Source organism: Portunus trituberculatus, chromosome 44 (genome assembly GCF_017591435.1).
Source record: "Portunus trituberculatus isolate SZX2019 chromosome 44, ASM1759143v1, whole genome shotgun sequence".
Taxonomy (NCBI): domain Eukaryota; kingdom Metazoa; phylum Arthropoda; class Malacostraca; order Decapoda; family Portunidae; genus Portunus; species Portunus trituberculatus.
In genome coordinates this window covers 18,161,415-18,188,675 of record NC_059298.1, presented here as the reverse complement: position 1 = coordinate 18,188,675, position 27,261 = coordinate 18,161,415, and the positions used below count along the sequence as shown (strand labels likewise).

At 38.1% G+C, this 27,261-nt stretch overlaps 1 protein-coding gene across 1 annotated transcript in view; it reads left to right on the top strand.

Annotated features, from left to right (window-relative positions):
* Positions 1 to 16,767: 16,767 nt before the first annotated feature.
* The window catches only part of LOC123519098 (zinc finger protein 568-like), a 51,190-nt gene continuing 40,696 nt past the window's right edge, over positions 16,768 to 27,261 (top strand). Inside the window, 5 exon segments of the mRNA XM_045280307.1 lie at positions 16,768 to 17,216; positions 19,776 to 19,912; positions 20,091 to 20,174; positions 21,062 to 21,205; positions 21,477 to 21,590. Coding sequence (XP_045136242.1) covers positions 17,057 to 17,216; positions 19,776 to 19,912; positions 20,091 to 20,174; positions 21,062 to 21,205; positions 21,477 to 21,590 — 639 coding nt within the window. The 5' untranslated portion in view covers positions 16,768 to 17,056.

Below are 27,261 nucleotides of genomic sequence, written 5' to 3'. Positions count from 1 at the left end.
GACATGCTGCGCCCCTTGGGTCATGCGGCCTATGTCAGCATCGGTCCGGCTTTCCCTCTCCTTGTCTGCCGCCAACACCCTGTTCGCCGTCACCTGGACCTTGTGTAAGCTTTTATATTATGCTGTATGTCGTCAATAGAGACGAATGTGATTCAGTGACCCTTTACTGTTTGATGTGAGGAACATGCGGTGACACAGGAGGTCGTTGTGTTAGGAAGGTAATATCTTAACAGGGTTTATTATTTCCTTTCAGCTTTATGCTGTAGCAATAATAAGCAAACAGGTCTTTGTGGCCGCCAAGTCGGTATCGCACAACAGGTGATAGGGCACGACATACTGAGCTGTTCTGAATGCCCTCCTAACCACGCTTCTCTACACAGACCTGGTGGTGAACATTTACCTGAAGATGATACAGTGTGTACCGGTGCCCGGCTGTTTCATGCTGACTCTGGAGGTGCTACGATTAGGCAGCATCCTGGTCCAAGTGCTGCACCTGTTGGCTGTGGCGCTGAGTCACTACCTGGGCTCGCTGCGACCCTTGCACTACTCTACCACTGCCACACCCGCCGCCCTCAGGCTCATCCTGGCTGTGGTGTGGATAGTGCCACGTAAGTATCACTGTGGTGGTGGCGGTTTTTGTGTGGATTAGTGTCGAGGTGACTACACTGACTAGTAATATTTTTCCTTTCCTAGTGGTGGGAGTAGCTGTGGTGTTCGCCAGCGTACCTGGGCAGGGTTTCCGCTCCCGAGAGGATTGCGCCAACATTACCTTTTACCAACAGGAAGTGACGGTCAGTCTTCACAATTATATGTACATACTATTACATACATCATACACATGATATTCATACTTGGTTTAAGAAACGATACTTTTATTGATCTATTTAATTACTCATCAAAGCAAATCTAATCTAGATTCTGTTTATTAGTATTAGATAATGATTTTATCATTTCTATTATTTTATCTATTATTCTATCCACCTTATATTCGGTTAATTATCCTAAATGACCTTGTTCTTCAGTTCTAACTCAACAGTGTCCCTAGTTGTTATTTTATTTTCTTGTGGAGGCATTGCAATAATTTCAAGGTGATGTTTGTGAAGGAAGGATTTTTTTTTTTTTTCTTTCTTTACCAATGTCTATATTCCATCCTACTGTTTGCTGTTTTGTTGCACTTGATGGATCCTGTTTAGTAACGCCCATCTTTATGCATTACGCTTTGGAAAATAAATTGGCCGGGGTGTTCTGCCGCAAACTCACCTATACACAGTACACTACCTTTTTCCCTGTCTCAGTTTCGTCTGGTGTGGTCGTGCATCTTCTTCGGCCCCACAGTTGTGATCGTGCTGGTGTACTGTCACATCTTCTACCTGTTACGGCAGCGTTCCATCTACCTACGGGACACCCCCATGGCGATGACACAACATTTCAATGTTAAGGTGAGCAGCGGAGTGCGTATACTGCATTGGTGCTGTAAATTACTTTATACTCTGAAATTGTGGAAATACAATAGAAGGAGAGAAATATGTATGAATTGTTCTTCCATGAGTAAAAGGAAATGAATAAATAAGGTAAATAAATACATAAATATATTAGATGTATGAAGTAGTAATAACGGAAAGAATAAACATAAGAACATACGAAAAGAAGGGAAGCTGCAAGTAGCCATGAGGCCTTCACGTGGCAATCCCTCTCCTCCGTAACTTAGTATAGTTTACATTCATGTCCAGTGCGGAATGATATGTCATTGTAAACACACAGCGTGGCTATGTATGAAACAAACGCAACCAGTCGTACATTAAACGGATCTTCATCTAAGTGAGAGAGAGAGAGAGAGAGAGAGAGAGAGAGAGAGAGAGAGAGAGATCCCTACTTGTTAGTTTTCTACTTTACAAAATCGTCACGTGTCCTTTTCCTTCTACTGGTGGAAAATAAAGCGAGTTTATTGGTGCAGAGATCGCGAGGGAGACATTCAGCTAATGGGATTCTCCTTTGATCTCTATCGTCTCGGATTTCTTCTTTCATCTTGACTGATTTTGGGTTCTCGTCTCCATCAGTCTCTGCTTGTCTTCACCCATCCATTAGTATGTATGCATTCCTCTCCATTCTCTCCTGTTTTAGTCCTCTGTATCTCTTTATGTGTGTGTGTGTGTGTGTGTGTGTGTGTGAGCGCGCTTAGGATATAACTTATGTAAGGCTGATGACACACACACACACACACACACACACATGGTAAAGTGACTATATTTTGCCTTCATATTCCTTCCTCACTTTCTTTTTTTTTCCCACATCCAACTATCCCTTGACTTTACATCTATGCATACTGGTCAGAACATTTCGAGTTCCAAGTAACAAGTTTCTCATTTTCTTAGTTTTTAGTTTTCTCTTCCGTAAAATTCAGGGGCGTGTGAGTTACTTTAGTTGATATCTAGCAGTGACGTCTCTTTCATAATATTATACCATTATAATATTTTTTTTTTTTATGTAAGAGGGGCAACAGAAGTTAGAAAAAACTGTTGTAGAAATAGATAAACAGATACATAGACAGAGAAAGGCCCGTTACGGAAAGAGATAAAGTGATAAATGAATTAATGAATAAATAAAAGAAGCCGCTGCACAAGGTATTCAATAGTTATAGATGTTCCTCGCTCTTCAGATGGTCCGCCTGTCCGCCATGTTCGTGGTGACCTTCATACTGGGTTGGGGTCCTGCCGTGGCCAAGTTCGTGCTGGTGTGTGAGAACTGCCTCATTTCTGACCTCGAACTCCAGACCAGCATGTACCTTGGGGCTGCCTTCAATACGCTCTTCACGCTTAAGGTAAGTGTGAGCGTGCTGTGCTGCGTGCCACTTCATCTCTTCTTTTACATCTATCCTATCTCATTAACAATAGAACCATATCCAGCCTCTAGTTTCAATATCCACATCATTATTACGTACTGAATATTATCCATTGATCTATCACACAATTCTAGAATCAATTTCAATTTTTTTTCTAACTTGATCAAACATGAATTAATGGCTTTTGTCCTGTTTTCATTATTGACGCTAAGGATTTTGCTCGGGTCACCTTCGTTATATCCACTATGTCAGTGATTGTCAACTAAGTGCATGATTTTTATCAAAGGTTACATGTAAATAATGGTGCATTTGGAAGGGTACGTGGCATGGCCAGTGTGCGACAAGAGTACACGGTTGTAAACATAGTTTTAGAAGAAAGATTGTATGATGTAACATATGCATAACATGACCAGTGTGTGTATATATATATATATATATATATATATATATATATATATATATATATATATATATATATATATATATATATATATATATATATATATATATATATATATATATATATATATATATATATATATATATATATATATATATATATATATATATATATATATATATATATATATATATATATATATATATATATATATATATATATATATATCTATCTATCTATCTATCTATCTATCTATCTATCTATCTATCTATCTATATATATATATATATATATATATATATATATATATATATATATATATATATATATATATATATATATATATATATATATATATATATATATTAGTTATTTAGTACAGAGTATCCGTTTGCTATGTTTAAGAAAGATGTCTAATACTCTATTAACATTTTTCTGTTTCAAAAATTACTAAAAAGTGAAACATTCATATACCTATCGTTTGTAATTAGGCACGAAGGTTACATGAACTTCTGAATAGCTCCAGGAAGGGTACATGAACTTAGAAAAGGTTGAGAAGCACCATCTTAAGACCCTTATTATTTTTTGCCTGTAAAGAATATAAATTTGATAGTTTTGGTCTCCTTTCGTATGCTACAGCACACGCACTCATACCCATACAGGTGTTCACGGATACGTTCATCTATGCGGTACGGTTGCCCGCTGTGCGTAAGGCCTTGTGGGACATGTGGAAGCCTCCAGCGGTGAGTAGCAGCCCTCAGTTGTTTAGTTGTTTAGAAATGTTTGATTCGTAGAGAGTGTAAAAACCAGAATTTAGGCTTGGCTGTAACGATATATAGACGAGGAGTGATGGTAATAGAGTTTGTTTATTTTATGTTGTTGTTGTTGTTGTTGTTGTTGTTGTTGTTGTTGTTGTCATTGTTGTCGTCGTTCTTGTTGTTGAGTGATGGTCGGAGTGGTAGTAGTTGTGGTGGATGCCAGAGGTAAAAGTGGTGTTTTCGTGGTGCTGATTTTGAATACTGGTGGTAGTGGTGGTGTAGAAAGGAATGTCGCTGTGATAATGGCACTGGGAACGGAGATGAGTGGTGGTGGTGGTTGTGGTGTTGCAGGCTGCTGGAAGGCGTGAGAGTGTCGATCCAGGGCCGCGTTAGATCCAAAGGAGGACGAAGCAGCTGCAGCGGGACTCGAGCACAAGTGAACACCAAGATGGAAGTCTTGCCAGCTGCACACACACGGCCTATCTCCGAGGACGACACAGGGGATGTCAAGCCTGACGATCATCAATCTCAAGACAAAGGTATCCTGACTTGTGAGCACCCAATACTCGGATAATAAATGCAAACATAGCCAGCTCATTTAGTATGTAACTCGCTTTAGTGGTTCATAATGAACCACAACCGCTTCATGCTCCCATACTCACGGAGGCTAGAAAGCTTCTGACAATTATGGGCGTGTTATAGTGACGAATGGAATAGCCGTAATACATATGCCTAATGCACAAAAGTGATGGATGGAGTTCGTGCTTGCTTCGTGTGACGCGACCGATACCTGAGTCCAAAGATCAAAGCTTGAAATAAAAGGGAGGGAGCGAACGATACCATCTCTTTAGCAAGAAGCATTATAAGGAATGGCGACTCATGAAGCTCATTAGGATAATTAATTACCGTGGGTTTCCTTGATTTTTATAAGTCCTCGGATACACTGATCACTAATCATTTGTATGAGGAAGACTAGCTATCAAAGCACATGGACTCTGAACACGGGTATTTTATATATTTGGCTATCAATTATTTTATGCGGTAGTAGTTGATATATTTGTGCATGATTTTAGCATTAGGTTTCAAGGTTTCATGACATCTCAAATTTGGATAATCCTTTTTTATTACTCTATTGGGACTGGGACCTTCAGTAGTCGCCTTTGTGATTGTTCTTGTACATGAAAAGTGTATATACTGGGCAGACTTTTTTGGGGGAACAAAGTAAAAACACATAGTTATCAGTCATATACATTTTTTTTTTTTTTATCGTAGAAATTGTGGAAATGAAATACTTCTAATCTGATGGAGCTGCATCGTTCACTGTTGGTCTCAATCGCTGTGGTCACCGTGAGTTTTCTTCCAAGGAGTATTTTTACAGTGGACGTGTTACCCATGAACTTTTTTCAGGAGTTTGAAATTCGGGTATTATTAGGTGTTTACTTATCTTACATAGTAATGAAGTCGCTTGAGTTGAAGATTTGGTTCATTAAGACTATTTACTGTCTCATTGACATGTTGAGCCCTTATTTCAAATTGTTAAATGTATATCTTGTAAAAGTTCGAGACAATTAATACTTTCATTGTACAGTACGTATTATTGCATACACACTCAGGTTTTTACTATGATATTGCTATCACTGTTTTTGTTTTGATTATCTTGAGTTAGCTTTATATTAATTGAATATTCTAACTGTAGCTCTCTCGAGTCTTTGTTTGATTTTGCTCTGAGTGGGTTAAGTTCTTGAACTAAATTATGAAGACTAATTTCATTAGCAGTCTTGTAACCCTTTATTCAAATATGTGTTTAGTGATATGCTTTATGTGACAGATGTAACTTTAATCTGCTAACCATTGTAATAGACCGTGGAGTTGGACTATCTTAATGTAATAATGAAATAGTGTAACTCGCATTTAAAAAAAAAAAAAATATATATATATATATATATATATATATATATATATATATATATATATATATATATATATATATATATATATATATATATATATATATATATATATATATATATATATATATATATATATATATATATATATATATATATATATATATATATATATATATTTTTTTTTTTTTTTTTTTTTTTCTTACGTTAAGGCCTATAGCGCCTGTAGGCTCACCTGACGAGTGTGTAAGAAGCGCTGTTCAGCTTCCGCCCTTTAGTGGCGCAGGCAATTTTATTTATAATGATATTATTAACTACATTATTAAACCGTCACAACTGAGCTGCCTTTTGTAAGCTCCCGCTAACCAGCCGATGAACCTTCAGCTGGGTGCACATGAGCCACTTTTTTGTAGTGAGTGGCCGCCACAAAAAATGGTCGCCTCGAAAAGTGGTGAGTAGGTGCACTTTATACACGAGTCATTTGGTAGAGGCCATTAATAAGATCATTGTCATCATATAATAAGAAAAAAATATCAATATATAAACACACACACACACACACACACACACACACACACACACACACACACACACACACACACACACACACACACACACACACACTAGCTACACATATACACACTTACATATTATATACAAACACTCATGTTAACGTATACACGCATAAATACAAACACACACATATATACAAGCACACATATACTAACATGGAAAGAGACAGACAGACAGACAGACAGACACAGCAATGTTTTTTTTCTTTCAATAAAGTATATTGTGTTACCTTTCTCATTTCTTTTTCTTTCTTCAGGCGAAAGATTACTCCAGTCGGTAACCACAGCCTCACACGCCTCTGTCCACAATTTTTCTTTAATATTCTTATCGGTGTATTCCTTCAGATGGAAATCATGAAGTCCTGGCCTTTTCTCGACTTCTGCAATCAATGCTTAACAGTCAAATCACTCAAACATGTCTTGCACCCTCTTCGCTCACAGTAGGAATAGTTGACTCTGTGAAGCGGGTGACAAGGCGGCATCATGTGCACGCTGCCATTGGAAATAGCGGCTTATATCGTTGGCTATGCACTGTAGCCGGCCACAGTTGTGTGGTTGGAAAAATGGACCCTCCCACCACTATTCGTCACTATTTTGTAGTCGCCACAAAAAAGTGGCCCGTGTGTATGCAGCCATAGAGATGTGTGTATTCTGTTTTGACCAGCTTTTTTTTTTTTTTTTTTTGGCGGCCACTGACTACAAAAAAGTGGCTCTTGTGCACCCAAGCTTCCTGTTTGCATTTCGACTCAATGCGAGCAATACTGATAAAGGAAAAATAATAATAATAATAAGCGGTAAAGTCAAATCCTTGATATAGAACCCCAAAAAAGACATACATTAAAAAGACCATGCACACCAAACATCGTATTAAGAAACCTCCCTTCCGCCGCTTCTTCGCATCTCTCTTCACCTAACGCGGAGCCAAACACTCGCCCCTCAGGTGCCAAGAGGTGCCTCCAAGGACTCACCGGATGCACCGTGATGTCACTGATCCCTATATGTTTATTTGCTCGTCCTTGGTATGCGGGTAGCTCTTGAAAATAGTGAGTTGTAACGAACCGACTATTTTTAGTTCTATGGGTTATATGTTTTCTCACTGGTGGTGACAGATGTGAGGCGCCTCAAGAAGTGTATAATTTTAAATCTACGAGCATTTTTTTTTTTTTTTTTTTTTAAGTACTATAGGTCGACGTAGTTTCGTCATTTTTTTTTTTTTCGCCCATGAAATATATGAATTACTCTTTTTGTATGAAGTGGATTGTTATGTTAATTATGGTGCTTGGCTCACTTATATTGATTTTGTGAATTTCATTTGGATTAATGTTTTTTCTTCGTTATTTAATTCTTCCACGTTCATGAGTGTTTCATTTCTTTTCACGTTACATTAGCTTTTCCTCTTATCTGTCTCTTTCTTTCCCTAGATTTTTGTAAATCATACTTCTTCTCGTTGCGTATAACACACCTTCCTCCTTTGCTACTTTATTTTTAATCTTTTTATGCTGTGTATTTACTTTTCACTAAGTCACCTTACATCTTTTTCCCTTCCTTTCTTTAATATACCCTATATGCAACAAACACATTCCATTATATTCGTTCCTTCTTTGATAGATATTTTGTTTTGACCCTATGACTATCTCTACATGTGTTATTTTCTTATTACATCACTTGTTATCTTTTTCACTTACTTTCTTTAATAAATCTAGTGTAACATTGCTACTAATAATTCCATGTATATACGCCTTCCTCCTTATTACTTTATTTTGACCCTCTAATATCTTCTATTTTGTGAATTACTTTTCACTACATCACCCTCTTATTTCTGTTTTAACTTCTTTTTCTAAATCAATAGTTCGCTTCATATACTCATTCCTTTTAGTCCTCCCATTCCTTCCTTGTGTTTTTCCTAATATAACATCACGTTGTTACTTTACGAACCACCCAAGATTCCCTTCTCTTCTGGCATCTCTCGCCCAGATGGGAATGTTTGAAAGGAGAATAAACGAGGTGATTTTATTGCCTTTCCACGACGTGAAGTATTTCAGGCTGGTAAGAGTCAGGAGAGGATACGAGCTGGGCCAATATTATACAGCTGGCCCGTGAGAGGCTGGAGAGGCAGGGTTATGCAAACATGGCAATGAAAAGTGAGCATGCAGAGGTGAAGAAGACGCTGCAGGTTTCCTCCCTTTCTTTTATCTTTATTTTCCATTTGTCTGTTTTACGATTTAAACCAACAGCGTTTATGGGCGTATCCTGGAGGAGGCTTGGCTATGCAGGGTTTCCTTACTTGATGGATGGAGCTGCATGCGAGGACTGACTCACACTGCATTTCTAGGTGGATGAGAGGATAAATGATTGTGGGAATAGGTGGGTGGGTGAGAAGGTGGATATATGAATTGATGTATTGGTAGGTTGGTGGATAGAAAGTAGATGATTGTATGGGTGGGTGAACGGATGGATTATTGGCTAGTGGATGGATGGATAAGTGGATTGGAAGAGTGATTGAATGGATGCAAGAATATGGTTGAATAAATAAGTGGGTGGCTTGACGAATATCATATTAGTGTGTGTGTGGATCCACATGCTGCCTCTACGAAGTCTATGCAAAGACGTCTGGGTCTAGAGATATTTTAAGGAACTAAGTGATTTCAGCACCGAGTGTCTCTGAGGCCAATAAGCACTTAAACCACGGTCTAAGTGTAGGTTGGGCTTCCTCATTCGGGGCAACGGTTTCCCAGCGGGTGGGCTTTCCCCTTTAGCCCATAAATTCCGGCAAAAAGCCCACACGGTATATAAAAAAAAAAAAAAAGTGTCTTTCAGGACCCGAGTACAGTACCCATCCGCCTCGGTATCAACGACTATGAAAAAAAGTCGATCAAAGATGTTTGTATACGATATCAATACTTATTCGCGAGGCGTGACCGCCTGGAGTGGCGCCATAGGGTATAAGCGAGGCGAGGCGCCCCCCGACGTATGCCCGCCATGGTTGATTGATTGACAGTCATTTATACCAACGCATTACATAAAGCATTTATTGTAGTCTAGCACAGCTTCCTATTTATGCTATATGTTTCAAATAATAAACGTGGACTTAGCAAGAGGAAGCGAACGAAGCCTGTACAGTATACATTCCTGGAGGTGTTGGCGGCTTATTGGCCATGTGGCCGACGTGTTTACCTTAAGGATGTTTCACACCGGAGGCGAGACACCCCACGCACGCGGTGGGAAGTTACGTGGCTTAAATAAGAGTCTTTTAAAAATATATGTTATGCGGCTACCATTTTTCAAAGTCCATAAAAAGGAGGAACCTTATTCGCAAGAGTGTTTATGATATTGATAAAGAAGAAATCATGTTAATCTGTCAATAGAACCATCAAACTACCCTTAAAAACCCGTATGACTTAAACAAGAGTCTTTTAAGAATACAGGTTATGCGGCCATCATTTCAATCTATCAATAGAACCATCAAACTACCCTTAAAAGTCCGTGTGATTTAAACAAGAGTCTTTTAAAAATATAGGTTATGCGGCAACTATTTTTCAGTCCACAGAGATGAGAAATCTTTTTTCGTAAGATGAAATAGATATCACGTTAATCTGTCAATAGAACCATCAAACTACTCTTAAAAACCCGTGTGACTGAAATAAGAGTCTTTTGAAAATATATGTTATGTGGCCACTATATTTGTCAATTTTCAAATTTATCCATAGCAGTGTTTTTGCTATTGATAAGGTAGAAATCATGTTAATCTGTCAATGGAACCATGAAACTATCCTTAAAAAACCGTGTTGCTGAAACAAGAGTATTTTAGAAATTCAACTTATGTGGTCATTATATTTCAAAGTCCACTTTGTTCGTAAGAGTGTTTTTGCTATGTATAATATAGAAATCATATTAATCTCCCAATAGAATTATATCAAACTACCCTTAAAAACCCGTGTAACTTAAACAAGTCTTTTTGAAATATAGGTTATGTGGCCACTATTTTTCAAAGTCCACAGAGATGAAGAATCTTTTTCGTAAGAGTTTTTATGCTTTTGATAAAGCAGATATCATGTCAATCTGTCAGTAGAACCATCAAACTACCCTTAAAAACTCGTTTGATTGAAACAAGAGTCTTTTGAAAATATGTTATATGGCCACTATTTTTCAAACTCCACAGAGATGAGGAACCCTATTCGCAAGAGTGTGAAATACCGCTGTATTTCATTAGTAATTCATTATCACTTAGTGCCACAGAGTCCAGGTTATCCTCATGGCATGAGCATGAGCGTATATGAATACTAAGATATGATATCCATTATAGTAGGCAATAGAGGAGTGGAAACAAATTTAACATCGTGGTGAAAGACAACACCCCAAGCTAAAAAGGTCACAAGAAGAAGAAGAAGCGGCCAAGTCGCCGGAGTCTCCGCCGTCTGTGGCCGATCTCATCATCTCTGCTTTATTTTTTGGTATTTCATGTAAGATTTCACTTTATGCATTACAAAACAATCCTTTCTTAGGGGCAAGGCTTGTAAAAAGCTAATAGAAATATATATATATATATATATATATATATATATATATATATATATATATATATATATATATATATATATATATATATATATATATATATATATATATATATATATATATATATATATATTTTTTTTTTTTTTTTAACCCATGTGGTGTGTTGGGGACCAGCCCAGAACGCATCCCCCCTATTTACGTTATTTCCAATGGAAAAATTACGTCCGCTTAACAAATTTCCGCTCTACGAACAGTTTTGACACCCCCTATCCTGTTCGTTAAGCGGAGTATTACTGTATACTGTCTTCCATCGCTGCAGAAAGAACTCTCAAGTTAGGGAGGCGGTGGCAGAGTGGACAAGGTGGTGAGCGTGGGATCTGGCAGACGTCCACCCGTAGGTTCGAATCTCACCATGTATCGCCTTGATACATTTGTCGAGTGGTTTAAAGTTACCTATACATGTCATCATGATACCAGGTTCTAGGTGGTTACACCAAATATGCGCTTGGGTGGTGATATGGGCCCTAATGTGGGTACCACTATAAATAAAATTGCCTGCGCTACTTATGGGTGGTAGCTTAACAGCGTTTCCAATACTCTTCAAGTTAGCTATACAGACGCTACAGGCCAAGACATATATGACGACGCTGCTTACTACATTTATATCTAGCCTTGTCAATACAAGCATATATCAGTAGAAGGGAGCGTCTATGTCCTCCCATACTAGAATGAAACATAAAGAAAACCAGAGATGATAATAGACTACAGAACAAACATTGTTGCGTCCAGTCAGCTCCATACTTGATGAAGCCGTTTTCCTACCAATATCTATAACTAAAATGACATCTATCGTATTTTTTGTTCATGGTCGCTGTCATTGGCCAGAGCTGTCTCTGACGTCATGCTCTCCCAATCTACATCCTCCTTTCCCGTATCTCTTCCCCACCACGTTTCTCCTTCCTTCACCCGCACCTCTCTCTCTCTCTCTCTCTCTCTCTCTCTCTCTCTCTCTCTCTCTCTCTCTCTCAATATGAACGTTTAGGACACACACACACACACACACACACACACACACACACACACACACACACACACACACACACACACAGAAGCTGCGTATTCAATTTACACACCGCGTAGTGTAGTGGTTAGCACGCTCGACTCACAATCGAGAGGGCCAGGCTTCGAGTCCCGGGAAGCGGCGAGGCAAATGGGCAAGCCTCTTTTAATGCGTAGCCCCTGCTCACTTAGCAGTAAATAGGTACGGGATGTAACTCGCGGAGTTGTGGCCTCGCTCTCCCGGTGTGTGGAGTGTGTTGTGGTCTCAGTCGTACCCGAAGATCGGTCTATGAGCTCTGAGCTCGCTCTGTAATGGAGAAGACTGGCTGGATGACCAGTAGGCGACCGTGATGAATTACACACACACACACACACACACACACACACACACACACACACGCTTGCAAAGATAGCTTGGAGCTTGGAGCACGGGCAGTGATGGTGAGAGCTTAGGGCGGCATTCCCTTATGCTTGTAGATTTGTTACCACGAGAGCCAGGGAAAGATGAACAGTATATGAGGCTGTCCTGCCATTACAAATTTACAATTTCAACAAAGTAATTCTAATTTATCGAATTTTTGGTCTTTATTTCTAAGAAATCTCAATAAGCAGAGAGAGAGAGAGAGAGAGAGAGAGAGAGAGAGAGTACGGTACATACGTTACGTTGATATTATAAATATACCGGGAGAGCAACATCCTCACATATATATATAAGTACAACTTCTTGAACACCGATGTGAGCATTTGTATTATAGTAGGTTGAGCTGCCGCTATTTGTTTTAGTTGGCTTCCCGCTGCTTACCATTTGTGTGGGTGTGTTCCTTGGGCACCTCTAACAGTATTTGTATTGATGAGTATTCGCTTGCCAGTTCTTGTGTTGGTTGATTAACTGTCACTGCTTGTATTGATGAGCTTGGTGGTTTATGGCTTGGGGCCAAAGGCTCGAGGCTAGTGGTATTTGGTGTCACGACTCGCTTCTCAGTGGCCTAGTCTTTGAGTAACTGGCAGCCATAAACAAAGATAAGAAATAATCACACCCTAGTACATATAAATTACACTTTATTATTAATATTAAGGAAATGTCACACAATGATAACACACTACTCTTTCGGGCTCGTCACCACACAAATAACCCCGTAGATACACCAGCACGTCTCACTCTCCCATACTCAATCCCAGAACAACGCACCAAATTAATTAACAAAGAACCGCTGAGATACACCGCCACGTCTCTCACCCCAAGCTCAATCACAAAACAACACACACAATACACCGTAATAACATACTATTCCACCCACACAATCCTCTACCTCACAAAGCCATCACCCTGACTCAAAACTCACTAGAGATTCAACATAAATTACAACAAAACACGTGCGGCTTCAGACAGGCGCCCACCGCTCATCCACCTCCAGCAGCGCCCCGAGCGAGAGAGAAACCGAGGCTCACTTGACTCATGCCGACCTACCCCCAGACAACACCAGCGACTTGCAATTTCAGTCGCAAATTGACACTTGTAAAGCCGCCATTGTTTTGGGAAGTACACATATAAACAGCGAGAAGAGAGAGAGAGAAGACGAAGAAGGAATGGTTATGACTGACACACACACACACACACACACACACACACACACACACACACACACACATATATATATATATATATATATATATATATATATATATATATATATATATATATATATATATATATATATATATATATATATATATATATATATGTTAAGTACGTACCTAATGTTTCCCGACTCAGAGAGTAGAGGAAAGCCAGAATTAACTATGAGAATGGATAAATAAGATTCCTCAAATAATGTGATGGTTGTTCCACAATGAAGTCATCGGGCCTATATAGATTCTCCGTCAATACTTACTCAAATTTCCACTGTCTTCCGAGTATTTCCAGATATTTTTTCAAGGACGAAATGAAAAAAAATGTAATAGGAAGAGGAAAGAATGAGAAATAGAATTGTGTGAGGGGGTTTAGTAGTTTTTTTTTTATGCAAGAGTAAAACCAGCCAAGGGCAACAAAATATTAAAAAAGAGATAAAGATTTAGCCAAAATTAAGAAAAAAATGTCTTGAAATCCCACTTAAAAGAAGTCAAGTCGTAGGAAGACGGAAATACAGAAGCAGGCAGACAGTTCCAGAGTTTGCCAGAGAAAGGTATGAATGATTGAGAGTACTAGTTAACTCTTGCGTTAGAGATTTAGTCAGAATAAGGATGAGAGGAAGAAGAGTCTTGTGCAGCGAGGCCGCAGAAGGGGAGGCATGCAGTTAGCAAGATCAGTAGAACAGTTAGCATGAAAATAGCGATAAAAGATAGAGAGGGATGCAACATTTCGGCGGTGAGAAAGAGACTGAAGACAGTCAGTCAAAAGAGGGGAGTTGATGAGACGAAAAGCTTTTGATTCCACCCTATCTAATATAGCTGTGTGACTGGAATCCCCACAAACATGTGAAGAGTTCTCCAACTACTAACTCTTGCACAGAGTTAGTAGTTGGAGGGGGCAAGAAAAACTGGCGGAGACGTCTCAGAACGCCTAACTTTATAGAAGCTGTTTTAGCAAGACATGAGATGTGAAGTTTCCAGTTAAGATTATGAGTAAAGGACAGACCGAGGATATTCAATATAGAAGAGGGAGAGTGTCATTGAAGAACGGGGGGATACTTGTCTGGAAGGTTATGTCGAGTTGGTAGATGGAGGAATTGAGTTTTTGAGACATTGAACAGTTTTCCGTACCCCAATCAGAAATATTAGGAAGGTCAGAAGTCAGGCGTTCTGTGGCGTCCCTGCGTGATCTAGTAGTATTAATACAGTAGTAGTAGTAGTAGTAGTAGTAGTAGTATATATATATATATATATATATATATATATATATATATATATATATATATATATATATATATATATATATATATTAGTAGAAGTAGTAGTGATAGTAGTAGTTGTTGTAGTAGTAGTGACTGTGAATGACGTGTGTGTGGAGGGGTTAGGCCGTAAGGGGGTGGGAAGAGGATCGAATCCTCGTTTTTGGATAGCCCCGTGTGGGATTGTTGACCTCGGAAAAGTGTGCAACAAATTCAACAATGTACATAGTAGTAGTAATAGTAGTAGTAGTAGTAGTAGTAGTAGTAGTAGTAGTAGTAGTAGTAGTAGTAGTAGTAATAGAAGTAGTAGCATTAGCAGTAGTAGTAGTAGAATTGAGTATGAATGAATTGTGTGTGGGCTGGGGAGGGCCGATGGAATTGTGTTTGGATTGTCCGGTGTGGGATTGTTACCTCGAAAAGTGTGCAACACACTTTTTCTCCCAATATATGGTCCGCACTTCGAAAGTAGGAGGATATGTGTGTGTGTGTGTGTGTGTGTGTGTGTGTGTGTGTGTGTGTGTGTACCTTGTATTACTTTGAGCGGGGCTTATGGTAGACCTCCATATATCTACTTTTATCCGACTTTTCCTTAAATTTTATGCACACTTTCTGCTATTACAATATTTTTACTCATTCCTTTCCAGATGTCCATCGTCCTATGTGGAAAACTAAACATTTTAATATTCCTCAAACACTGACTTTTCATGTGTAATTCACCTCGGTCGCCTGCTGGTCACCCAGCCAGTCTTCCCCATTACGGAGCGAGCTCAGAGCTCATAGACCGATCTTCGGGTAGGACTGAGACCACAACACACTCCACACACCGGGAAAGCGAGGCCACGACCCCTCGAGTTACATCCCGTACCTATGTACTGCTAGGTGAACAGGGGCCACACATTAAGAGGCTTGCCCATTTGCCTCGCCGCGCCGGGACTCGAACCCGGGCCTCTCGATTGTGTGTGTGTGTGTGTGTGTGTGTGTGTGTGTGTGTGTGTGTGTGTGTGTGTGTGTGTGTGTGTGTGTGTATTTACCTAGTTGTATTTACCTAGTTGTAGTTTTACAGGGCCTGGGCTTTATGCTCGTGTGGCCCCGTCTCCATATCTACACTTATCCAATCTTACTTTAAAAGTATGCACACTCGTTGTAGACACTACTTCTTCATTTAAACTGTTCCACGTCTCAATACATCTCTGCGGGAAACTATATATTTTTTTATAACTCTCAGACATCTTCCTTTTCTCAGCTTTTTACTATGCGATCTTGTGCTTCGAATGTCATATTCTTCTCTCAGGATCAGTTTCTCATTATCCACTTGGTCCATTCCGTTGATCAATTTATAAACTTGTATCAGGTCTCCTCTCTCCCTTCTTTGTTCCAGGGTTGGTAGATCCATAGCCTTTAGTCTCTCCTCATATGTCATCCCTTCAAATTCTGGAACCATTCTTGTAGCTATTTTTTGTAGCCTCTCCAATTTCCTTATGTGTTTCTTTTTATGTGTGTGTGTGTGTGTGTGTGTGTGTGTGTGTAGACAGCTACTGCCCTTAATACATGCATATATATATATATATATATATATATATATATATATATATATATATATATATATATATATATATATATATATATGTGTGTGTGTGTGTGTGTGTGTGTGTGTGTGTGTGTGTGTGTGTGTGTGTGTGTGTGTATACATACATACATACATACATACATATAGAATTATCCTCTGATGTATACAGCTGGCAACACTGCTCTTTGTAACGAAAACAAACCCTCGATTGACAAATTGGCAATACTGTGATAGGTATCGGTATGTATGTATCATTCATTTTCTTTTGTCATTTGTCGCAGTTCAATATTATGATGTTAGTAAAGATGACCATCACATATGACGCCGTGCATGCCCGATGCTCAGACTAGTCTGACCTGCTAAAAAGGAAGCCACGCAAAAGGAACTCAGGATACCGTCGAGAAGTGTATTTACTTTGCCAGAGTAACCGTTAGATAATTATAAGAGCAACAGTTCAATCATATTAAGGAGAGCGTATAGTAAGTAATAACCCCACTGAGCCCTACACTGGCGGGGCGGCTATACTGCAGCTGTAGTGTTACCAAGGCAAGATGGCTGACCCCTCCGGGACCGACGATGTTAAACCCCCAAAGTCTTACCACGACTACTGGCTAACATTAGAGGAGGCAGAGAAGCAAGTAAAGGCACATGAAGACAGAACAGGTACTCGCTACACCTCTGACAAGGATGATTCCTCCTTCGGGACTTCTGGTGAGTACCCCCACTGGTTCTCTCAGTGCCTTACTCTTATCCTGCTGGCCCTATTGTAATAATGAATTGACAAGGAATCTCACATTATGGAGGTAGATTGTTGTAAGCCAGTGGATGTTAGGTTGTAATGCATGTACAAAGCTTTGCATAGTATGGTCCGTTTTGGTGCCCGGTGAGCCTGTGGCCAACACTGCCCTGCACCCTGGACAGCGGGACTCAAATACCTATTTCATAAAGAATCAGCTTCATAATGATTATTGCATGAACAAAGACAAACGTTTGTGACTTGAGTTGTAATTTTATTTTATTTTTTTCAAAATTTTAACCGTATTAGAAATATAGGCATTGTTTTAGAGTTACCCTTACAACATTAGGAATACGATTTTTACGTCTTTCAGTCTCCAAGGGAAATCCATAGTTTTCGAAATAAGCAAAGACAGTTCCCACTAAATTTCCCAAACTAATGCTTCAAACCACAAAAATCTATTATAGCCTCTTGAGTCTGAAGAGAGTCCCAGCCTGGTTAGGTTAGGTTAGGTTACTCGGTTAGATTAGTATCCCTCAGGGTGGTACAGAGAGGTGCAGGTCCCTGATTAGATGCCCCTCTCTCTCTCTCTCTCTCTCTCTCTCTCTCTCTCTCTCTCTCTCTCTCTCTCTCCAGGAGGGGCACTGGTCAAGGAAAATAATACTGTAAGATATTGATGGGACTCTGAGGTGCTGGTCCCCAAACAGAGTGAAAAATGTCTATCATATATTAAAGGACGAATGTCTTCAAACTTCCTTCTTGAAAGAGTTCTAGATATGAGATTGAGTAAATATCAGAGCTGAATGTTGCAGCACCAAGTTATGACTTTGCTGCACCATGAATTTTGAAGTCTCAAAGCCGAAAGTTGCAATTGTTTTAAAAATGTTGAACTAAATGAAGTTGCACCATCAATTTTTTGGTGACTTTTGCTGTGACTTTGAACAGGAACAAAGACTTTTTTTTTATTAATTTCTGTGGCTGGAAGAGAGGATGGACCAGGAGTATATGGAGGAGGAGAGAATGAAATGTAGATATTAGTATAGCTAGGTTGTGTTTTAAATAAAAAAATAAATAAAAATTAATAAATATGCATTTCTTTGCATTATAAAAGATATTTCTGTTATTGTCCTAAAGTTTACTATGGAATTTAATGGAGTTGCACTGGCAAAAAAAATTGCAGTCGCAAGTCATTCTAGGGGGCCAAAAATAGTCATGAAGTCATAGTTGCACCAGATCTGTTGACAAATTCAAAGCTGAAAAAAATAAAAGTCACATCCAGTTCTGGTAAATACAGAAACAAGATGGGGATTGGGGTAGTGAGAAAAACAAGTGGAGACAACTTAGAACTCCTAACTTCATACAAGCTATTTCATCTAGAGATGAGATGTGAAGTTTCCAGTTTAGAATATAGATAAAGATCAGACTGAGGATGTTTAATGTAGAAGAGTGTGACTGAAGAGGGGAAAAGTTATCTGGAAGGTTGTGTCAAGTTGACAGACAGGAATTGAATATTTGAGGCATTGAACTGCAGGGAGTCGTTGACTTACGACTGCATTTAGTTATGACAAACTGGTCTTAACTCAAGACAGTAAGGACTAAGGACATAAGAAAGCTATATGTGCAACACAGACATATACATGTATTTATATCCTCATTAGAGAACAAGTCACAGTTATCTCATATTTATGAAATCTCATGCAAGATTTTTTTTTTTTTTTTTTTTTTTTTTTTACATTGCAAGGGCACTGGCCAAGGGAAAACAAAGTGTTGGAAAAAAAAAATCCCGCTGGTTGCCAGGCCCTGTTGAGAGGAAAGTAGGAGAAAGAGAAAAAACAAAAAAATCTAAAAGGAGGGTCCAGTTAACGAAGATATCATAAACACTAAAACTTTTACCTGATAGAGAACTGAGTTTCAAATACAGCACATGCCAGACATACATGCCAGACATGATCACCGGCATCCACATACAAGTTGGACTCATGGCAGAAACACAAGACACATCTCCAAATATAATGCAGGGGCAGAGGCTGAAGACTAAAGTTTCTCTCAGCTGTAGCTACTTAACAGCAGCCTGTAATCCTCACTGCCACAGTACATCTCTCAGAGTATTGTCACCCACTGAAGTCCAAGTGATAAGCTTTTGTGGCAGGTAGGCAATGACTCATCTTCCTCTCTTTTGTTTCATCCTTGCCAACCACATTCATTATCTTAGCATGAACTGAACGAATTTGGAAACTTGTAACTTGTTTTACTTCCTTATTTTACAACCCTGCTAGAGCATGCAAAATAGAAAATTATACAAGTTCAATTGTAATTTTGTCTTGTTTCCAGGAGGGTATAAACACAAAAAACATTAGCTGTAGAAGTTTGGACATCAAAAGACTAATAACTCTTTGTTAGCATACATGGTACTTATGCTCTTGCTCTTATTTTCAAGTAAGTATGAAATTAAATTTAGTATTGTTTTCCAACAATACCTAAAATCATCAACCAACTTCATACTAATGTAATGTATGGTTTTGTGTTGCTTTCAGCATGGGCTGAGGTAGAAACCAACTTATTATGGGAAGAGGGAGATAAATACTTGGGGAAACCACTGGAATTTGATGGAGTTCCTTTCCTTGTTGTGGCCACCAAGGAGCTGTTATGTCACTATGGTATTGGCACCAAGGTTAGTTTCCCTGCTGTGATGTTAGCTGATTTGTATTATTTAGTGTGCAATTTAAAAGCAAAGAAATTTATCTAAAGAGAAGGAAAAAGTAAACTATAAGAAAATGTGCCAGATTATAGTAACTGTATTTTTTATTTATGTGAATATTTAACTAATAGATTACTTTATATGTCACCAGAAAACTACCACAGACAGTTCCAAGAACCTCAGTTGTCCAGCCAAAGTGGTACTTAAGGAAGTCATTAAGTTTCCAGACTACAAGGTAAAAGTAATTGTGTGTAAGTTGTTGTGCTAGTTGAGTCCTCTCTGAAATACTTATCTTGAATTTATAGCCTTTGATTTTCAAAGAATGATATTTTTAGCTTTTATTTAAAATCATACTCATACCATTGTTTCTGATTCTTTTAGCTCTATATAGTCATTTACATTAAATCACACTTTCATGGTGTAGTGAAATAAATCTTCTTGTGAAGTAAATTGTGTGTCAGATGTACTCTCTTGTGGTGCTTGAGTCACATGCTTCGATGATTAAGTTTTAGAGAGAAAGAATTTTGGATGGTATTACTTTTATTTTTACAATAAGCCTCATTGGTGCAGAAAGTATGTATGGATTATATATGTACTTAGATGTACTGACAACTACTAGTGCAAGCTTACTTATTCATCACATTGATATGTTATTTGGGATCATTTTATTTATTTATTTATTTTTTTTTTGTATTTATTTATTTATTTTTTAATGTTACAGCCTATAGCACCTGTAGGCATACTTGAAGAGTGTGTGGGAAGCGCTGTTCAGCTTCTGCCCATTAGTGGTGCAGCCAATTTTATTTATAGTGATACCCATATTAGGGCCCATATCACCACCCAAGTGCATCTTTGGTGTAAGGCAATTACACCTCCACCTGGGTATCATGGTGACATGTAGGTAACTTTAAACCACTTGACAAATAATGAAGTTTCAAGATGGCATGTGGTGGGATTTGAACCTACGCATGGACGTCTGTCCAATCCCATGCTCACCGCCTTGATTGTTAGTGATTGTTAGCTTATGGATCTGAATGATTAAGGCTCATAATTTTTGTGTTGAAATATAGTTTTGGAATCACAAGACTTTGTACATAGTGTTCACCTTTTATTTTTCTTTAGATTGAGGGCAATGCAAAATGTGAAAAGGAAAAGTGGTCTAAGATACTCCAGGATGACATTTGTTGTGGAAGTGTTCGCTCGGAACGCAGAATATACGTCTATCTTCCTTCCCCAGAACTTCATCTCCATACTGTTTTGACGAAGGTAATCACAAACGTTACTTCTACTGTAGAATGTCAGATTATGATAACTGGACACAATCTTAGTGTGTTTTGATTTATTGTCTGCCGATATTTCAAAGTGGACATGTTATTTTTTTAAAGCAAACTTATCATGTTTCTTTCAATTTCTGCATATTGTTTGAACACTCCTGTTATTTTGACATGTAAAATGAATTGGAGGAAAGTAGTTAGAATAACTTGTTTTTTAATCTTAACACTAAGATGATAATGCATCTCCATATAATTATTTACAGAGAGTAGTACAAGACACCAAAGCAGATGTAAATGGTAGTGTGCCACACTGCTTGATCTGTAACAGCAAACTCTCTACCTCAACAAGATCTGCCATTCCTCTGTTCACTGGAAAGGTGAGAAAGGAGGAGCTCATTTAAAATATATAGTTTGCATAAAAATTCAAATCATGCATGTGGTAATACAGGTTTCCTTCGCTATTTGATGCCCCATTATTCGATGTTTGATTCTCCAATCATCATGAATTATGTCTACTCACTCGTTTTCCATTGTCCGGGCTCGTGTATCCGATCATCAACCAGTCACCAGAGTAAAAACACATGCACTGTGATCATAGTACTACTTACGCTGCAGCCGCCACCCATTAAAACACTTTCCCGCTAGATATAGGGACAGTTAGTGAACAGGATACTGCTGTTTTTTCCTGCTTGTCTTTTGTTTGTTCTCTACAGGATCTGCCAATACAAAGGCCTGGCTCTGGAGTGATCTCGAGCCACCTGTAGCATCTAGATCAGTCCTTCAATTATTTATTGTGTTCAAGAGTTCAGTCACCAGTGTTGTGTTTTGCAAAATTCACATTCATTGTTGGGTACTATGAGTGATACAAGCATGATGTCTTTCAAGTGGCCTGCAACACTTAGTGCTAGTGAATTGAAGGCCAAAAGACCAAGGAAAAGCTTATCTTTAGAGAAAAGGCTTGAAATTGTTAATTGCCATGAGGGAGCTAGGGAGCCAATTTCATTGCCAGAACCCTGCAGTTTCCCCAATCCACTGTCTCCACCATCACCAAGCAAGCAGCAAGTGTGAAGAAAGCAGGTGAGACATCTTCATTAATGATAAAGACACTAACGAGGAAGAGGGAGCCAAGGCTGTGGTCTTGCCAAGTGGCACTTGCTAACTTAATTGAAGCTTAGTTTTCTCCTCTTGCCAGTGGATATAGGTCTATAGGGAAAACCACTGTATAAAAAAAATAATGAGCCTATGACATTACCTCTTTAGGTAGCGCGGAAAAGTGTTCTCTATCTCTCACTACAAACTAGGCCTAAGTTACTCTCCCCATTAAATTAGATCCTATTGAACCTTAAGTTTGGTCTTCGATTGTTCATTATTTGACCTGGTTTTCAGGAACATAACCCAATCATAAAACGAGGGAAACCTGTATTTGAATTGTTAGAGATAACCTCTGTAGTCTGCCTGTTATTAAATACTAGGTGAATTTATTTCAGATTTATTATAAATCTTCTGGCCATATTATTTAACGAGTATAGTAGTGTTCACTTATGGTAACATCAGTGACTGAAGGATGTTGAATTTTGGAGATTTTTATGTTATAGAATTTCATGTGAAATTTTATTATCCTATGTGTTTGTTCATGATTGAACATGATTCAGATTTTACAAAATATTTTTATACTTACCCTTTTGTTTCATACATTTACTGTATATCATTTTTAAAACTACTTATTAGGAAAGAAAATATATACACCTAACCCTCCATTATCGTGCCCTCCTGTTATCACATTTAGGCGTTATTGCGCACTTATGAAAATCTGCAAAATTCAGTTTTAGCGTATCTGGAAAGTCGTTATCGTGCACCCGTATTAGTAGTAGTAGTAGTAGTAGTACTCATGTCCCAACCACACACCGACGAATGTGAAGGGGGGAGAAAGATGATCATCATGAGAAAGAGGAAGAGCCAGCAGCCAATTATCTCTGTGTATTCACGTCACGTGATTTGAATAAGGAGCTGATTGGTTCTGGTCACTGCTTACCACCACCACCACCACCACCACCCCTCAGTCTTGCATGTGGTATTCTGTTGTTCAGAGCTGGTTTCCATTCATTTCAGATTGCCAAATATTAATAAGCTACTCCAATATTAATCATAGTAAATATAGGGTAACAGGAAAACCTTTTAGGAAAATTTTTGGGTTGAGACACCAATTTATTTATTTCCTATTTGTTCTTTACTTTCGTTATCGCATTTTGCGCTATTGCGCGTTTTTTGAGGCACCAATTTCGTGTGGTAATACAGGGTTAGGTGTATGTATATATATATATATATATATATATATATATATATATATATATATATATATATATATATATATATATATATATATATATATATATATATATATATATATATATATATATATATATATATATATATATATATATATATATATATATATATATATATATATATATATATATATATATATATATATATATATATATATATATATATATATATATATATATATATATATATATATATATATATATATATATATATATATATATATATATATATATATATATATATATATATATATATATATATATATATATATATATATATATATATATATATATATATATATATATATATATATATATATATATATATATATATATATATATATATATATATATATATATATATATATATATATATATATATATATATATATATATATATATATATATATATATATATATATATATATATATATATATATATATATAGGCAAGCCTCGTTTAACGAAGGTTCACTCAGCGAAATTTCGCTACAACGAAGGTTTCCTTTTACTACCATCTGCTCATTTAACGAATACCAAACTCGCTTTAACGAAGTTTTATCCAGGTAATTTTTTCCAAGTTTGAAAGCCCCGCCGTATCACGGAAGCCGACAAGCTTTTGAATACACTAGCAGCCACAAATACTAAGGCCTGCCTCAGGAGAAATCCTGGGACACCTATAGAATCAAGATCAAGATCAAGATCAAGCCTCTCGTGGACAGCACGTACCACTCACTCCCATAACAGTGTCAGCAGCAGCTCGTCTTCACTCGCTCAACTTCCCACCAAAACTCCTTGCAATGTGGCCTAGCATTCCTAAGAAGACCAGGAAGTCTCTTACTCTCGAAGTGAAGCTGGATGTTATTCACAGACACGAGAGAGGCGAGAAAACTATAGCATTGCTGGCCACCATCTTGACTCCATCTACTGTCTCTACTATTTTCAAGTCAGCAGACTATTAAGAAGGCTGGTGAGACTGTATCTTCCTTGCAAGCTAAAAGAACCACCTGAACTCGTGACTCTACAATGGATAAAATGGAAAGCCTTGTGGAAATGTGGTACATAAGTTTTGTATGCGGTACAATGATGCGCCCTTTGTTTACATTCCACAGGTTGCCGGTTAGTGTCTTTCCCGTTTCACTCTCTCTCCCTTCGTAAATTTAAGATCATCAACATTATAAAGCTACGTACATACATACATTAGTGTACATTATAATGACAAATTAAATTTAACTGCCTAAATGTTAAACTTGATCATTTTTACTTTCATGAAACCTTTCACTGTACTATGATGCACTCTCGCTTTGCTTACTCTCAGTGGAAGTTCAAGTCAGGGGTTAACCCCTTTGCGCCGGATGTTAAAAAAGCCCGCCTGTATGATATACGGGTGGTAGTGCCGCGTGCCCGAGCGCGGAAAATTCGTGGAAGCTTGTCATACTTGTCGTCTTTCTGTATTATGCTGCTATTTTTTAGTCACTATTTCGCCTTCAAAGAGGAAAGTGGACGCTTCTCTCTTCAGAGAAAAAGAGAGAGAGAGAGTGACATTTGCTAATAATTTAGACACAAGCGGGATGCATGTAGCTTATCATTCGAGAGGAAGAAGGGGAGGGAGCGAAGGGAGAGGGAAACGAAGGGAGGAGAGAGAGAGAGAGAGAGATTAGAAAATTTGTTGTTTTTGTTTTTGTTTGTGTGTGTGTGTGTGTGTGTGTGTGTGTGTTCACAAATGTTACAAAGCGGGATGCATGTAACTTATCTTTCAAGAGGGAGAGGGGGATGGAGGGAAGGGAGATGAGGAGGGAGGAAAGGGAGATGGAGAGGGAGGAAAAGGAGATGGGAGGAGAGGAGAGAGAGAGAGAGAGAGAGAGAGAGAGAGAGAGAGAGAGAGAGAGAGAGAGAGAGAGATGGGAACAGTCTATGCCATTGGGTAATTTTAGACACAAGGCGGGATGCATGTAGCTTATCTTTAGTGATTGGTGGAGACAAGGAGGAGCATGGAAGGAGCACTAGGATTTTAAGGACAGCATACGGCGTGTGTAGTTGATATCCAACACACTATACGGGACAACTGAACTGAAGAAAGCTCAGAAAAGAAATATGACGCCTACGTAGGCGTCACTGTATTTGCTACTGGGGCTTCATGACGCCTACATAGGCGTCACCGTATTGAAGGGGTTAAACTTGTTATAATCGGTTCGCTTAACGAAATTTCGCTTAACGAAGTGTATTTTAGGAACGTAACCCCTTCGTTAAACGGGGGTTGCCTGTGTATATATATATATATATATATATATATATATATATATATATATATATATATATATATATATATACAGGCAACCCCCGCTTAATGAAGGTTCACACAATGAAATTTAGCTACAATGGTTTCCTTTTACTACCATCTGCTTGTTTAATGAACACCAAACTCGCTTGAATGAAATTTTATCCAGGTAATTTTTTCCAAGTTTGAAATGAAAGCCTTGTTGTATCATGCAAGCCGACAGGCTTTTGAATACACCAGCGCCTCTCGTGGACAAAACGTACACCACTCACTCCCCTAGTTGAAAACAATAACAGCTTCAGCAGCAGCTCGTCTTCCCTCGCTCTACATGCCACCAAAACGCCCTGCAATGTTGCCTAGCATTGCTAAGAAGACCAGGAAGTCTCTTACTCTCTAAGTGAAGCTGGATATTATTCACAGACACGAGAGAGGTGAGAAAACTAATAACATTGCTTCCCACCATGGCTTGACTCCATCTACTGTCTACCATTTTCAAATCAGTAAACTCTATTACGAAGGCTGGTGAGATCATATCTTCCTTGCAAGCTAAAAGAAAGACCTGAACTCATGATTCTGCAATGGATAAAATGGAAAGCCTTGTGGAAATGTGGTACATAAGTTTTGTATTTCACAGGTTGCCAGCCAGCGTATTTCCCGCTCCACTTTCCCTCCCTTCATAAATTTAAGATCATCAACATTATAAAGTTACTTACATACATACATTAGTGTACATTATAATGACTTAGTCTTAAATTAAACTGCTTAAATGTTTAATTTCATAATTTTTACTTTCATTAAACCTTTTACTGTACTATGATGCACTCTTGCTTTGTTTACTCTCGATGGAAGCTCAAGTCAAGGGGTTAAACTTGTTATAATTGGTTCACTTAAAGAAAATTCACTTAATGAACGTTTTTTTAGGAACACAACCCCTTCGTTAAGCAGGGGTTGTCTGTATATATATATATATATATATATATATATATATATATATATATATATATATATATATATATATATATATATATATATTGTTACGGTTAACTGCTGCTCACCAGGGAATATAACGCTCCACAGGGTCCCCAACACTATATTTCACAGCAGCTGCAACCCTCAGGTTCTTTCTGCTAAAAATGTGTAAACTCTAATAGACTGCTGTTCCCTCACGGCTTCACAGCTGCCCTAAGAGGCGACGAGATACTCCGCTCTCACTCGTGCCTAATAAGGGTCTGGTAATGGTGCCAGCATGTACCAATCCCTTCCCTTAGCCTTGCACACCCACCCTCTAGTAGTAGACAAATAATACTACACAAATAGAGGTCGCCAGCAGTGTATAACTTACCCCACTGCTAGGGAATCTCCTTAGCAACTCCTTCTCTTCCTACACCAAACCAAGTAGAATTTATAGATGGTATATAAGTTATGT